The sequence below is a fragment of the Amaranthus tricolor genome, chromosome 5 (genome assembly GCF_026212465.1).
Source record: "Amaranthus tricolor cultivar Red isolate AtriRed21 chromosome 5, ASM2621246v1, whole genome shotgun sequence".
Lineage (NCBI taxonomy): Eukaryota > Viridiplantae > Streptophyta > Magnoliopsida > Caryophyllales > Amaranthaceae > Amaranthus > Amaranthus tricolor.
This window is the reverse complement of record NC_080051.1, coordinates 20,591,631-20,606,803: the sequence shown is the minus strand read 5'-3', so window position 1 is coordinate 20,606,803 and position 15,173 is coordinate 20,591,631. Positions and strand designations below refer to the sequence as shown.

Sequence of the window (15,173 nt, the reverse complement as noted above, 5' to 3'; positions counted from 1 at the left end):
TTGTTCTACCCATTCATTGGGTTGAATCTACACATATATTGGGTTTTGATCTCTCTCTTTGGGAGAGTTTGGGGTTATGAATTTTGGTCTCTAGTTGGTTAGTTGGTAGAGATTAATGTGATATGCAGCAAACACCAAAATTGCAATTAACATCAACTACATCAAATTCAGTTTTATCTCAAGACTACAATAGATCGAAAGACCCTCTCGTAGAAGGTTGTATCAAATAACGATGTGGAAGACGATATTCAGAATTGTCAGATCTCATACACAACAATCGTAGTTTTATTAATTTTGAATTATATTTGGTTAAAGTTGTTATGTACTTGCTAATTTTTATATTTAATGTAGATGTCGTATGACTCTTTGTTTATCAATTAGGTATTATTCAAAAAAAATTATATTTCACTTTCTTATTTGAGCTATCTTTTTTTTTTTTTTTATGTTAACTCGGGCTTAAGAAAGTTATGAACTTTCTTTGACTTTATATAAGGCCCAATTAATATTGGGATTTTAAACCGAAAACAATATACTCTTCCTTCTAATATTAAGTTTTACTTTCTTATTTGAGCTAAATTTTTTGTTTTACTTTCTTTTTATGGAAAATGAATTTATACTTATATTAATATTTTGTCGATACAAGGACCTCATATAACTTTTTTTTTTTTTTTTAAATAATTGGTATTTTTATCACTATTGTATCAAATACAAAAACCCACATAATCAATCCACATTCTTATTTTAGATTACATGTCATAATCATCTTAAAATTTTGATGGGACGGAAATGTTGCCATTAAGGACAACATAAAATTTCCAAGCACTAGATGGATAAACATTACCTTATATGCATGGAAATCTAAAATTATGGGAGTAAAACCAAAACAACGCAATCATATATTATTCAAATTTGAAATGATACATAAAAAATATTCCATAAGTCTAAGTATTGATTTCTATCAAATCAAACCCAATAAACCCAAAAAAAATATTATAAGAATTAAGACTTAGTTTAGTGATTGACGATTTTTTCTTTCATTTTTGTGACAATAATTCAATTTTCACTATATATATCAAAAAATTTAAATTCATATACATCTTTATCTGTAGGAATTTTATAGCTTAATCAAAAAAAATCACATTGCCAAAATGCTTATCTATCAGTTTTGGTATTAATACATCTATAAATCAAAATGGAGAGGGGGAGTAATTACTATCTTTGGACGCATTAATTCGTATATTTCAAGATATCACACATTTGAAGTTGACTTGAGAGAAATGAACCTAAAAGAAAGGTCTTGGCCATGTGAGACCACCTAGCATTGTGTAGAAAGCCATTAAAGGAACACATTTAATTTGTAGCTATACAACTTTAACTTGAAACAACATAAAAGTGCATATCTAAACCCACTATATAAATAACCATAATAACCCATATTCATCACCAAAATATCAAATTCTCCCCTATATTTATTTTCACAAAAAATAAAATTTATTAGCTATAACAACAATGAAGCGAGCTAGTGTAGTGACGGTGATCGTCCTCCTTGCGTTGGTATTGGCTGACGCCGCGCCGGAGTATCCTAAGGATGTTCCCAATGGGCCTAAAAATGATAAGGATGTGCCTAATGGGCCCAAGAATGATAAGGATGTGCCAAATGGGCCTAAGATTGATAAGGATGTGCCTAATGGGCCAAAGGATAAGGATGTTCCCAATGGGCCAAAGGATAAGGATGTTCCCAATGGGCCAAAGGATAAGTCTCCTGCCTACTCACCACCACCACCTGTGTACTCGCCGCCACTGCCACCAACACCTGTGATCACCCCAACACCACCCAGCCCAGTCCCCACCCCAACCCCACCTTCACCCACCCCACCAACACCTTCATCATCAACCAGTCCAAAACAAGTGAGGTGCAAGGATAAGTACTATTCAGGTTGCTACTTCAGGCAGTTTACTTGTCCTGCTGATTGTCCACAGACTTGTCAAGTTGACTGTGTCACTTGTAGTCCTGTTTGTGGTAAGTTATAATTAATCATACAATTTAATATTTTGCTATAAAATGACAATTGACAATCTTATACGAATTTGCCAAATGCAACAAAATTATTGAATGCTAAATTTTTGACGTGACATTCCTATATATAAATTGCATCAAAAAATGTTAGTATATTTGAAAAAAAAAAATTATTATAACAATATGATATGAAAATCTTTTACTCCTATGAAAGTCAATTTTATTCATGTAATTATCAAAACTTAATTTTTTACTTTGATAAATGACATAATTCCTAATTTAAGTTTCTTTAAAATTAATTAAATCTTATTAGAATAATGCCATCACTTATTATGTGCACTTATTTCAAAAAAATTTGCAAATTATATGCCTCATTAACAGCACTTTGGTTGGAAAATTAAAGTTTTTTTACAAACTGTTTTAAATACAGTAAATAAAAATCTTAACATTGCGTTTTGAAAAAAGTTAGTAAAAATCTTAAAAATTACATGAGTTCTACATATTAATTTTAGGAAAAATTGTCTATAATAATCTAATTTTTTTATTAATTTTTTTAAAATAATCTCAATTATTGATTAACCATGAATAATCCTAAGTATGGGTCGATTTAACTTGTAACATTGTTATTGTTAATTTAACCGGTTCTAGCAGAGCATTTTACTATTGGAAATTCCATCTTCCTTTTCACTTTTGTTTCTCCATTTAAACCAGTATAGTGCTCCATTAAAATCACTTTTATCCCATGTTTACTCTCTTTCATATATCTTTTAAACAAGTGTCTCTCTCCTACCATGAAAAAAAATACTTCATTTCTTTTAAACACCTCACGATACCACCATTTTAATTTAAAAGAATTAGAAAACTAGCCTACTACACAACATAAATAGAGAAAATTAACAAGCAAATTTAGAAAAGAATAAGGGTTTATTCAAACCCAAAATTACAGAAACTTTTTTTGTTAACTTACCAATAATAGATACTTCTTCTTTTCTGAAATACTTGCTACCGATGATGACATGTTCAGTAGAGAAATGTCAATATCAGTAGCAAGTATAATTGCTTAAATGCCGATTGCGTCTAAAAATCTACCTTCTGTGTTTATTTTCAATGGTGGATTTGTTTTAGCTTGAAATTGAAAAATAGAAGAGACGGTGACATTAGGTCAGAGGATGGTAAAAAGTTTAATTAAGGTAAAATAAAAAAAGGAAATCAAATTTATAAAATCCAAACTGGTAGCAGGTAAACTAATAATGCTACATACTAAATGATCCCTGGGAAAATAATCCCACTTATTGATTTTTCCTTAATTTTATAGTATTTACTTCTTACTTTAAATAATGAAAAAAATTAACTAAAATAATTCAATTTTTTCATAATTTTCTTATAATAATCTCACTTATTGAATAACCATGAATAATAACTTTTGGAGATATTTACCTAGAGTAAATTTGGGTAACCCGATAACCTATTATAGTAGGTAATTTGCAAAAAAGTAATCGAAAATTAATTTAAAAGTAGAGAAAAATTTTGAAAATTTACTTGAAAAATTCTAAATAATAAAAAAAATATAAATTTTTTAAACATTGTTTAACTATTTTTTCGACATTTTATTTTAATTATCTTTTGTTTTAAAAAAGAACTTGTTATAGCAAGTTATCGGATTTACTCTAGGAAAAGTAATCTAAAAATTGATTGGATTATTTTAGATAATTTGTGATAAATAATGTAGGTTACAATTATTATGACATTTATTAATAGGCTTATGTTCTGGTTGATAATACACAGACTGTAACAGACCAGGTGCAGTATGCCAAGACCCAAGGTTCGTAGGAGCAGACGGTATCACCTTCTACTTCCACGGCAAAAAAGACCAAGATTTCTGTCTCGTCACCGACTCAAACCTCCACATCAACGCCCACTTCATCGGTAAACGCAACCCCAACATGGGCCGAGACTTCACATGGGTCCAAGCCCTCGGAATCCTCTTTGACGACCACAAACTCTACATTGGAGCCCAAAAGACCAGTACCTGGAACGACGCCAATGACCGTCTTTCTCTCTCCTTTGACGATCAACCCATCGAGCTGGCAGAAAACGATGGTGCCAGCTGGCAGTCAAATAACAATGATGTCACAATCACCCGACTTAGAACAACAAATGCAGTGGAAATTAAAGCAGAAGGAAAGTTCAAGATTAAGGCAGTGGTTGTTCCGATTACTGAAAAGGATTCTTTGATTCATAAATATGGAATTACCCAAGAAGATTGTTTTGCTCATCTTGATTTGAGTTTTAAGTTTTATTCATTAAGTGGGGATGTTAATGGAGTTTTAGGGCAAACTTATGGAAGTAATTATGTTAGTAGAGTTAAATTGGGTGTTTCAATGCCTGTTTTGGGTGGGGAAAAGGAGTTTTATTCGTCGGGGATTTTTAAGACGGATTGTCTTGCTTCTAAGTTTATTGGGAATGGGAATGGGAATGGGAATGAGATTGGGAATGAGTTTGCTGATCTTAACTGTGCTTCTGGGTTTAGTGGCCGGGGAGTCGTCTGCAGGCGTTGATTAATTATTATTCTTCCGATCGATCCTTAATTTTATTGTGTTAATTAATTAATCATTCCTTTGATTAGGGAATGCTTATATATTTGTAATAATTCTCTTATGAATGATACACTCCACCTACTAGTTAGGAGTGTGATTATTTGTTTTATCTCGTTTTGTGGATTATATATTGTGCAATAAATTAAAGAGTTTATGGAGAAAAGTTTGAAAAGTTGCAGAATTTATAGATGGTATTATCTCAATTGGAAAATAAATTTGTTTTTTGATCTTTTTATTTTGTGATTTTCGATCAGAACTTATTTGTTTTGTGAGTGAAATTTATATTTTATTACGATTCTGTTTTCATAAGTTTTTCTTCTTCAATAGAATTTATGAATTTTAATGTCTAACTTTGACTACGATATTTCATGGATTTATATTAAAAATATAAATTCATGTGAAATTTTGATAGATTCGTCTCAGTATTTACTTTCTAAAAATCAACTTTTAGAATTTTTAAAAACTCACAGTTAAAATTATTTAATTTTTAAATTTACATTGGAATATTCGAAAAAAATCTATGAAAAGAATAGATGAAAACAGATTGAGTAATAATTATTACATTTTCTCATGTAACTTATTTTATATTATATTCTTCAATCCTATTAAATTTGTAATAAATTATAAATTTTTACTTAGGATATCTTTTGAAATTTTCAGCATTGTAAAAAAGATACAAAATGAGCATTGCATTACATAATCAAACAAAAATGTCAAATGATTATTAGAGATAATCTAGAAAAGTCTTTTACATATAAACGTGGAGTATGATAAGGAAAGTTCTAAATCAATAGAGAATTCTAAAGCTTATGGACTAATCTAGTTAAATGTATGTAGGAGCTTATGGAATAGTCTACATAACATAGTTTAGCCTACTTAGCACTTGTATAAATAGGAAGTGACAATTAGTATGTTGTGTTGAAGAGAGATACAAGAGAGTGAGTTGAAAACACAAAGTGAGAATATTAGTCAGTGAATGTGTAAGTTGTAGTCTAAGTGCAAGTGTCCCAAAATAATTGCATCGAGTGTGTGTCTTCTAAATTATAAGTGGTCATTCTTGTAAATTGAGTTGTGTGTATAGTAATAATATTACGTTTTTAATTACTATACCACAAGAGTCATTGGGAATTATTTTCAACATTTGGTATCAAGAGCTAAGTTGAGAAGAGTTGCTTGAAGGGCAAGAGTTTTGAGTAGAGGAATTTGAGAAGGGACATGGCTACAAGCTTGCAAAAATTTGAAATCCCATTATTCGATGGGAAGATCAATTTTATGGTTTGGAAGAGTACGATAGAGGATTGGTTGGTACAACAAAATTTAGACATGGCTTTGGAGGAGAAAAAGCCAGATAATTTGAATGTTACGGCTTGGGCATCAAAGAAGAAGAAGGCAGTCAGCACCACTCGGTTGGCGATTGCTCCAGAGATCAAGTATAATTTCTTAATGGAGACTGACCCTAGGGTGCTGTTACAGAAGTTGCAGGGGATATATGTGTCGAAGTCCCTAACTAATTGATTGTGTTTGCGATGGGAGTTGTGCCAGCTAAAAATGAGAAAAGGTATGACCTTCCAAGACCATATTAATAAATTTAATGAACTAGTATGTCAATTGTTAAATGCAGACGAGAAGATATCGGACCAGGAGCAGGCCCTCTTGGTATTGGCTTCATTGCCAAAGTCCTACAGGCCTATTGTGCAGACATTGCTTATAGGCAGAGAGAAGATAACACTGGAGGAAGCAATAACAATAGTAAAGGAAAATGAAAGGATGATATCCAAAATGGATGTAGAAGGGTTCGAAGAAGAAGACGGTCGAGGAGGAGATGAGCGAACACTAGCTGCAGAGGAGTCTGGCAGAGGGAGGAATAAATGGAGACGTAATGACCCTCATTATAGATCAAAGTCCCGACCAAGAGAGTGAAATGATCGGGAATGTTACTATTGTCATGAGAAGAGGCATATTTAACGTAATTGCCTAAAGGCAAAGGAAGATTTAAAGAATTTAAAAGGAATGCAAGAGAAGTTGGGCAAGGTAAAGTTAGATGAAGAGGGTGGTTCTGCTAATGTGGCTAAACAAGAAATTTATGGTGAAGACATTTTCTTGACTCAATGTAATAAGAAGGAGGTGAGTCAAGAGAAATGGATATTAGATTCGGCCGCCTCTATATATGTGTGTAGGGACCAAGCAATGTTCGAGACGTTGGAGCAAAAAGATGATTTTGGCCACGTTCAAATAGGTGATGGACGTAAGTTAAAAGTTGAAGGCGTGGGCAATGTGAAAATGAGGCTCCATGATGGATATGTAAAGACCTTCCATAACGTGAGGTATGTACCAAGAGCTCGAGCTAATTTGATATTTTTGGGTAAGTTGACAAGAAATGGATGTAGGTACGTTGGTAATGGAAAGTGGTGTAAGTTCTATTATCGTGATCGCTTGGTCTTGCAAGGAAGGAGGGCGGATAATAATATTTGTAATCTTGATGGTTGTGTTATTGGAAAACACAAGTTGGAGCGTAAAAAAAAGTTGGAGAAAAAGGTCCGATTTAATGAAGCGGTGGAGGTATTTTAATATTTTTTTATACAAGATTTTTCAAATTTGGAGGAGTATTAGAGATAATCTAGAAAAGTCTTCTACATATAAACTTGGAGTATAATAAGGAAAGTTTTAGATTAATAGAGAATTCTAGAGCTTATGGACTACTCTAGTTAAATGTATGTAGGAGCTTGTGGAATAGTCTAGATAGCTTAGTTTAGCCTATGTTGGAGTTTGGTGTGACTTTGAGTGCAATGGAGCGTAAAGAGTTTGATGGTGTATGATATGCATATGTGTGGGTATGATGATGAGAGAGGTGGTTTTATAGGCTGCTCGACCATGATGACAATTTGCTCGATCGAATCATATGGCTCGATCAAGTTAGTAGCTTTCTGGACTGCTGCTCGACCTTCCCTGATTTGGCTCGACCGAGTCGAGTGAGAAGCAACATGCCACTGTTTCTTTTTTTGCGATAAATGTTGCGGCTAATCATTAGGGTTGGGACCTTTCCTCATTTACTCCCATATGTACACATGTATAAATAGAAGTCCTTACACACATTTCTATGTTGGCTCCAACCCTATGTCAAACATAAACCCTTCTTTTCTCTACTCTTCTTCTCCAAGTGTAATATTCTCCATTGTATGAGTTCTTGAGAACTCCATTAATTGTTCACATAATACAAGCAAGCTAACCACCAACAACGACATAGCCCACATTGGGTGAACCTCGTAAATCTTGTGTCTTTTTGTTTATTGCATTATTTCTTATTGCTTTTCATTGTTAGTTTATTGGAGCGTTTGTTTCATTGCATAAAACACCCCTATCATTGTTCTTGGGTGTTGTTAGGGTTAAAGTTTAAACCTTTAGACCCAAATGTGCTAGTTATTTCAGCCTACTTAGCACTAGTATAAATTGGAAGTGTCAATTAGTATGTTGTGTTGAAGAGAGACACAAGAAAGTGAGTTGAAAACACAAAGTGAGAGTATTAGTCAGTGAGTGTGTAAGTTGTAATCTAAGTGTAAGTGTCCCAACATAATTATGTCGAGTGTGTATCCTCTAAATTATAAATTGTCCTTCTTGTAAATTGAGTTGTAAAAAAGGTAAAAGCGTAATATTGTCAATTAATACTATAAATTTTCAACAATGATTAAAAAAGCGTAATATTCAACGATGATAACTATTATCCAACACTTGATTAATAATATAAATTTCTTATTAAAGCCTAATATTGTATTAAAATAAAAAGTAAAAGGTTTATTATATAAGTACTAAATTAAAGTAATGAATGCCAATTAAGTCAAATCAACCATTCCATGCATAGGAAAAGAAAATCATAAATTGCATTGGAAAAATTGAAACATTATTGAGCATATAAAATAATGTTTTAATTAGGATCGATGCTTAAATTATTCGGTTTAAGATACCTTCTAATTGTATTAAAAGAACAAATTACGTTTGAACCATTCTGGAAGCTGAAAGACCAAACTAGCTAGCTACTTACGAGTAGGAGGCATGTCTATATTATAGTGTATATATTTAGTGGTCCTCACTTAATTAAGATATTAAAACTTTAATACAATAAGTATTAAGTAATTAAGTATGCTTTAAGAGCAATTAGTGGTCTAGAACTACGATCTAGTAAGCATTATCTAATTATTATATGTATTACGCCTTATAATGACTGATCTAGAAAATTAAACATGTTAACTATTACGAGAAACTAGACTCCGACAATTCATATTTTTTTTAATGATAAATAATTCATTAATAAAGATTCATATGACATTTACATTAAAGATAAATATTAGCAAGTACATAAGAACTTTAATCAATATAATTCAAAATTAACAAAATTACAATCGTAGTGTATGAGATCTGACAATTTTAAACATCATCTTCCACATCGCTGTTTGATACAGCCTTCTACGAGGGGTCTTTCGATTTGTTGTAGTCTTGAGATAGAATTGAATTTTATGTAGTTGATGGTAATTGCAATTTTGGTGTCTGCTACATTATCGCATTAATCTCTACCAACAAATCAACTAGAGACCTAAACCCTCACGAGGAGAGAGATCAAAGCTCAATATATGGGTAGAACCAACCCAATAAATGTGTAGAACAACTCTCTTGTAAGGAGAGGATAATATTTATCCTAATCATATTCAAAAAACTTAAAACAAAGAAATTAAGAGCTTACCATCAACCAAAAGGTTGATGATAGCCCCAAATTAGCTATAGAGATTAGAGTTTTTTTAGAGAAAGAAGAGAGAAAAAGAGTAGTAGGCGGCTAGGGTTCTCAGATGGAGTGGACTTTTCATATTTAATCGTATAATAATTAGATAAATTTGTTGGAAATACTTTATATGTGAGGAAAATTTCACTTCGCCAAAATATTGAGTTGTGGGCTTGCATATAATGTTTGGTTAGTAATTTTTCTAATATCATATGATTTTTCATGTCTTGTATAGTTTATGAATACAATTATTTTGTAGATATCTTAGCTTTCATAAACTTAGATTTTACATTTCTTTTTATATATATCAATACAATTAATTTTTACCCATTTACTATAAATAATTTTACTTTTAGATTATTTTTTAATAATTCAACCATTGTCCTTAATTTGCTGTCAGCATCTCTTTTTATATTTAAATAATTTAACATTTCTTATTAGTTTGCTACCAACATACCCTATTAGTATCTATTAGTATGCAAATATTAATTTATTAAAAAATAATTAAAAATTAGAATTATTCTGAATAAAAAGTTAAATTACTAAAATAGCTTACCTATCATCGTGGTTATAAATGTCATCCAAGAAAATTATCATAACTATGACATGTCTAATTTGATGAAACTTAATTTCACTTCTTAAAAATACATTTGATTAATAATTATAAATCTGACCAAATGACTTTGACACTCACAATTTACATAGTTCACTAACAACAATTTATTGTAATATAATCAATCACTTTATATTGTGTCAAAACATTACCGTGATTGTTAAAATCCTATTTATAGCAATAAGCATAAAAAATTTTAAGTTATATTTCAAGAATTACTTATTTTAAAATCACTATTTAATTGTTAATTGTTTTTTTCTTTTATCATAGATAGATCTGGGGAAGGAGAGGCTTAAATGATTATCAAATCTAATAAGTCCTTTTATGATGAAAAGTGGTATATATCTCCAACCGATAAAAGACTGATAAAATATTACTTTTTTAAAAAATAAAATGAGAGAAAGAGATAGACTAGATGAGATTTGCAGGACATTACCAAAAAAAACATGATACTTATTACTTACTATAATTAAGGCTTACTCCAACTAAAAAAATGTAAATTTCCATAAAATTTATCTTTTAATAGTAAGGTTTATTGATTAGATATTTGGATTTTTTATTCGCACGAGTTTGACTTGAAGTGTCACGACCCAAGGGTGGTAATTTCATACGTGCTGACATAATTAAAGATATGTTATTTTATATATAATATAATGAATATCGATCATATTATTAAACTTATTAAGAAAAGTTAGCATAAAAATAATATACTCCCTCCTATTCAGCTGAACTGTCCCATTTGACTTTTCACACTTGCCGAGGCAACATTTTAACTCTTAATATCTCAAATTATGCTTAATTAAAAATTATAAAAAGTTGATATTAATAATCCTTGTATTGAGACGAATCAAACAAGATCCCATATGACTATGTTTTAACTTATAGATTAAGAGTAAAATACAAATTAAGAGTGATAAGTGAATAGTGCCAAAAAAAGGGACAATTCAGCTGAATAAGAGGTAGTATTATTTATATAATGAATCAACAAGATCCTCAAGGAAATGAAAGAAGGGACGAAAAGTATTAAACATGGGGCGGCGACCGTCTTTGTTAGCCTAATTAACTTCTTTTCAGTGCTTTTACGGCTTAATATCCGGAGCTTTTTCCTCCCATGTACAACTCTATCCAAGTATAAGCTAAAGTTGTTTGTTTGAGTTTGAATTTTAAATGTTACTCCTCCTATTCAGCTGAACTGTCCCATTTGACTTTTCACACTTGCCGAGGCAACATTTTAACTCTTAATATCTCAAATTATGCTTAATTAAAAATTATAAAAAGTTGATATTAATAATCCTTGTATTGAGACAAATCAAACAAGATTCCATATGATTATGTTTTAACTTATAGATTAAGAGTAAAATACAAATTAAGAGTGATAAGTGAATAGTGCAAAAAAAAAATGGGACAATTCAGCTGAATAGGAGGTAGTATTAAATTTATAGTCTCATATTCATGAAAATTTTTAATTTAAAAATTGATTATGATACTTTTTGATGATTTATCAATTGATTAATTTTCTTTTCTTTAATTAAAGGAAAAAAATTTTGAGTTTATCAACTATTTTAATGGAGGATCAAGAAGAAAGAAACTGAAAGGAAGAACAAATTATTATTTTTATTAAAAAATAAATACAAGTAAAACAAAATTAAAATGGTCTAAGATGATCTATTGACTAGCTTACGGGTCAAAGAGATTTTTTAAAAGGAAATATAATTTAAAGTTAAAACTTTTAAAAAATAAATAAAAATTAAGATTAGTAATGATATATAAGGCATCAACCATGTGTTTAAATTTATTTAAACGTGATTCTTTGACAAGTAGTATACAACCACATTAGAGCACAATACAAGTTTATCATGTGAAGCATTAAAAAATGGTCTTCTCATTATTATTGACCTACAAATATTTTTGTAGCTTGTTGGGGTGATATTTTCGTAGCTCATCACTAGCTAGCTTGCCATTAAGCAATTTTTTTTATTAGTTAGGTTAAATAAATTGTATATAAATAAATTTTAGGTATATTTAAATTTAAACTAATTGATTGATTATCAGATCACTAAAAGACTAATAAATAAATTAAACATATACTACCTCCAATTCACTATTAATATCTCATTTGCTTTATACACTCTATACAATGCACTTATTTAATCCTTAATATCTTTAATTGTGCATTATTAAAAATTATGAAAAGTTGATATAAATAATCCTTGCATTGAGACGAATCAAACAAGATTCTACTTGACTATGTTTTAACTTATAGATTAATAATAAAATATAAATTAAGAGTAAGAAATAAACAACGTCTAAAAAATAAATAGGACATTAATAATGAATTAAAGGAAGTATCAAATTTCATAAAATAAACGTGAAAGTTTCTAAGCTTAATTAATATTATGTCCTTTATTCTGTTTACTTTTAATACACATTATTAAAGTGTATATAATTATAAGAAATAACAAAGATCAGAATAAGACAAAAAAGTTAATATTATATATGATATATATTGTATATTTGTATATAATAGATAAGAGTATCAACAAAACAGTTATAATACAAATCTCTAGACAAAAATCTTAACTTAATTTTTATTCTCACTAAAAATGTACCCTCCTCTAAAACATTCATAAACATTGCCTCTTATATAATTTAGCCAATTTCAATTATTCTTACTAAGTGTAGCAAAAAAATCAAATTTAGATCAAATATATAATTATAATTTCATTAAAAAAAAAGACATGGATGAATATAATTAGTAAATGTTAACTCTCCACTAAATTGAACATAGGAATTAATGGCCTTGATCGATCTTACGTATAATTTTATGTACATAATTTGTATTACTAGTAATACTATTACAACTAAATTATGGTTGCAACCTCCCTATTATTCCTTTTGCGACCATTGCTTCTCTTCATAGTAACCTTAATTAAACTTAATCATTATAATAATTTGGCCATACCAAACTTGCTAACATAAAATAATCATGTCTTACTTCTATCATACACTAATTGCATGTGATGTGCAATTAGGGCCACCATGATTAATTATTGATGATCATCATAATTCATATGCACATTTAGCTCTTCAAGATCCTCATGCTAAGTGTAATGATTAATTAGTATTAATCATTAATTTGTATCCTTAAACCAAGCGTTCCGTTACTACTACCGACATGCCTTCTTTGAGGCTTGCGGAAAGCCCCGAAACAAAGTGTGGGACCCAATTTGGATCAGCTAGTTTTATATGAAATCGTCTCATTAGAGCAACAGCAACAACTTTCATGGACAATAGGGCCATGTCCCTACCCAAACATACCCTTACCCCGGCTTGAAAAATCGGGTATTTGTAAGGGTTTTCGGGTATGAATACTCCGCGGTTATCTAACCATCTTTCGGGCTTAAACTCTAAACAATTCGGGCCCCAAAGATTCTCCATCCTGCCCATTGCATATGGGTGGTACGCAACCCGAGTACCCTTCTTCACACGTGTCCCGTCGGGTAAAACATCCTCATTTTTTGCAAACTTGGAATCCATTTGTACCGGTGGGTACAATCTCAATGTCTCATGAAGAGCCGCTTGAAGATAATGCATTTCCTTCATTTCCTCAATAGTGGGAATTGCAATTCTCGAAGTGGACCCACTCATGACCCGGTTAATCTCATCAAGTATCCGGGCCTCAGCTAGTGGGTTTCGGGCCATAAGATAGAAAAACATTGTAAGGCCCGAAGCAACCGTATCTCGGCCCGCTAAGAGAAAACTAACAACAATATCTCTTACATACTTATCATCCGATAAACTTCCCATAAATCTTGATAATAAATCACTTTTATGGAAACCCTTTTTTCTCCTCTCTTTCATAATATTCTCCGCAAGAACGTTGACTTTTCTAATAGCATCTTTAAGCTTTTTTTCGGGCCCAATGTTAAAAAACCTCTTGTACTTCCAAACTAGCCAAGAAGGGCTCAAGGCCCGTTCCGCAGATAACCTCGAAGACACATCAAAAGCCTCAGCAAGCCGGGCTAGGTCCAACGGGTCATCAATCCCAAAAGTAAATTTGCAAACATTAACAAAAGAGAATCGTTTAAATACATCCGCCAAGTCTATTAAAGACTTGGTCATTAAATTTGGGACAAGGTGATCCTTTATCTCCTTACCTACGACTTCTTGAGCATAGGCTCGGACACTGACCGAGCCTAGCTCAAGACTAGCTAGTTTTCTTTGGAACCTCCAATGCTCGCCGTCAACGACGAAAATCCCTTGGCCTAACAAGTCCCCTAGGATGGTTGACATGGCCTTGCCTTTGGGATAGTTATCAAAATTGGTTCTAAGAATGTACTCAACATTTTTAGGATTGGCAATAATGGTATTATTTAGAATATGAATATGGATTGTTTTTGTAGGAGAATTGGTTAAAAGATATGTATACCAATCAGGGAGATTTGTGAATTTTTCTCTCCAACTTGAGGTTATGAAAGATTGGCAAATCTCACACTTACATGAAGGGAATATGTGGTTCATGAATTTTTTAGCGAATAGGAAGTATGAGAAAAGAGAGAAGGATATTGTAGAGGAGAAAAAGAAGATGTAGTAAAAGGTGTTGTTGGTATTTATTGGATTGAGAAGCCATGATAGAAGAGGGGAGAACTCCATTGAAGAGGGAGAGATAGGAGTGATTAATAATTATAAGGTTGAGACTTGAGAGAATGTGGTTTGAATGGGGTGGAGAGTGAGGTGAGGAAGTCATTTTATAATGTGGATTTAGGAGTTCTACATAATGTCCATTGGCCCACTTGAAAAAACTAGTTTAATTAGTCTTTTATATATCTCTCCTTTTAACATGATCTTCTTAAATAATCTTATTAAGTATTTCCTTCCTTCCGATTTACTTGCAATATTGATAATAGTTACACTATTTATTTATCTCTCTTAATTGATAATTAATTTTTAATTTATAAGTTAAAATATAGTCAAGTGGGATCTTGTTTGATTCGTCTCAATGTAAAGATTATTAATATCAAATTTTTATAATTTTTATTATTAGAAATATTAAGGATTAAATAGTGCATTGGACCGCGTGAAAAAACAAACATTGTAAGTAATAATTTGGAATGGAGGAAGTAGTAGAATCTTTAAAGTAAGGTGTTAAGATTGACTATTTAATATTCCATCCATTTT

The 15,173-nt window shown here is 31.0% G+C and overlaps 2 protein-coding genes across 2 annotated transcripts; one reads left to right on the top strand and one right to left on the bottom strand.

Moving 5' to 3' along the window:
• Positions 1 to 1,413: 1,413 nt before the first annotated feature.
• LOC130812608 (uncharacterized) lies at positions 1,414 to 4,793 on the top strand. The gene is made up of 2 exons (XM_057678134.1): positions 1,414 to 2,020; positions 3,803 to 4,793. The coding sequence occupies exons 1-2, from the start codon at positions 1,510 to 1,512 to the stop codon at positions 4,573 to 4,575; spliced, it is 1,284 nt and encodes a 427-aa protein (XP_057534117.1). The 5' UTR covers positions 1,414 to 1,509; the 3' UTR covers positions 4,576 to 4,793.
• A 7,897-nt stretch (positions 4,794 to 12,690) lies between these two features.
• LOC130812607 (cytochrome P450 94C1) lies at positions 12,691 to 14,703 on the bottom strand. Its single transcript, XM_057678133.1, has one exon. It carries the CDS (start codon positions 14,646 to 14,648, stop codon positions 13,140 to 13,142), a length of 1,509 nt encoding a protein of 502 aa, XP_057534116.1. The 5' UTR covers positions 14,649 to 14,703; the 3' UTR covers positions 12,691 to 13,139.
• Between the last annotated feature and the right edge of the window lie 470 nt (positions 14,704 to 15,173).

Excerpts from the sequence above, each read along its gene's own strand:
- LOC130812607 (XM_057678133.1), bottom strand. The coding sequence starts at position 14,648 with ATGGAGTTCTCCCCTCTTCTATCATGGCTTCTCAATCCAATAAATACC.
- LOC130812608 (XM_057678134.1), top strand. The coding sequence starts at position 1,510 with ATGAAGCGAGCTAGTGTAGTGACGGTGATCGTCCTCCTTGCGTTGGTA. Across the intron at positions 2,021-3,802 it reads CACTTGTAGTCCTGTTTGTG|ACTGTAACAGACCAGGTGCA; the intron begins GTAAGTTATAAT and ends GATAATACACAG.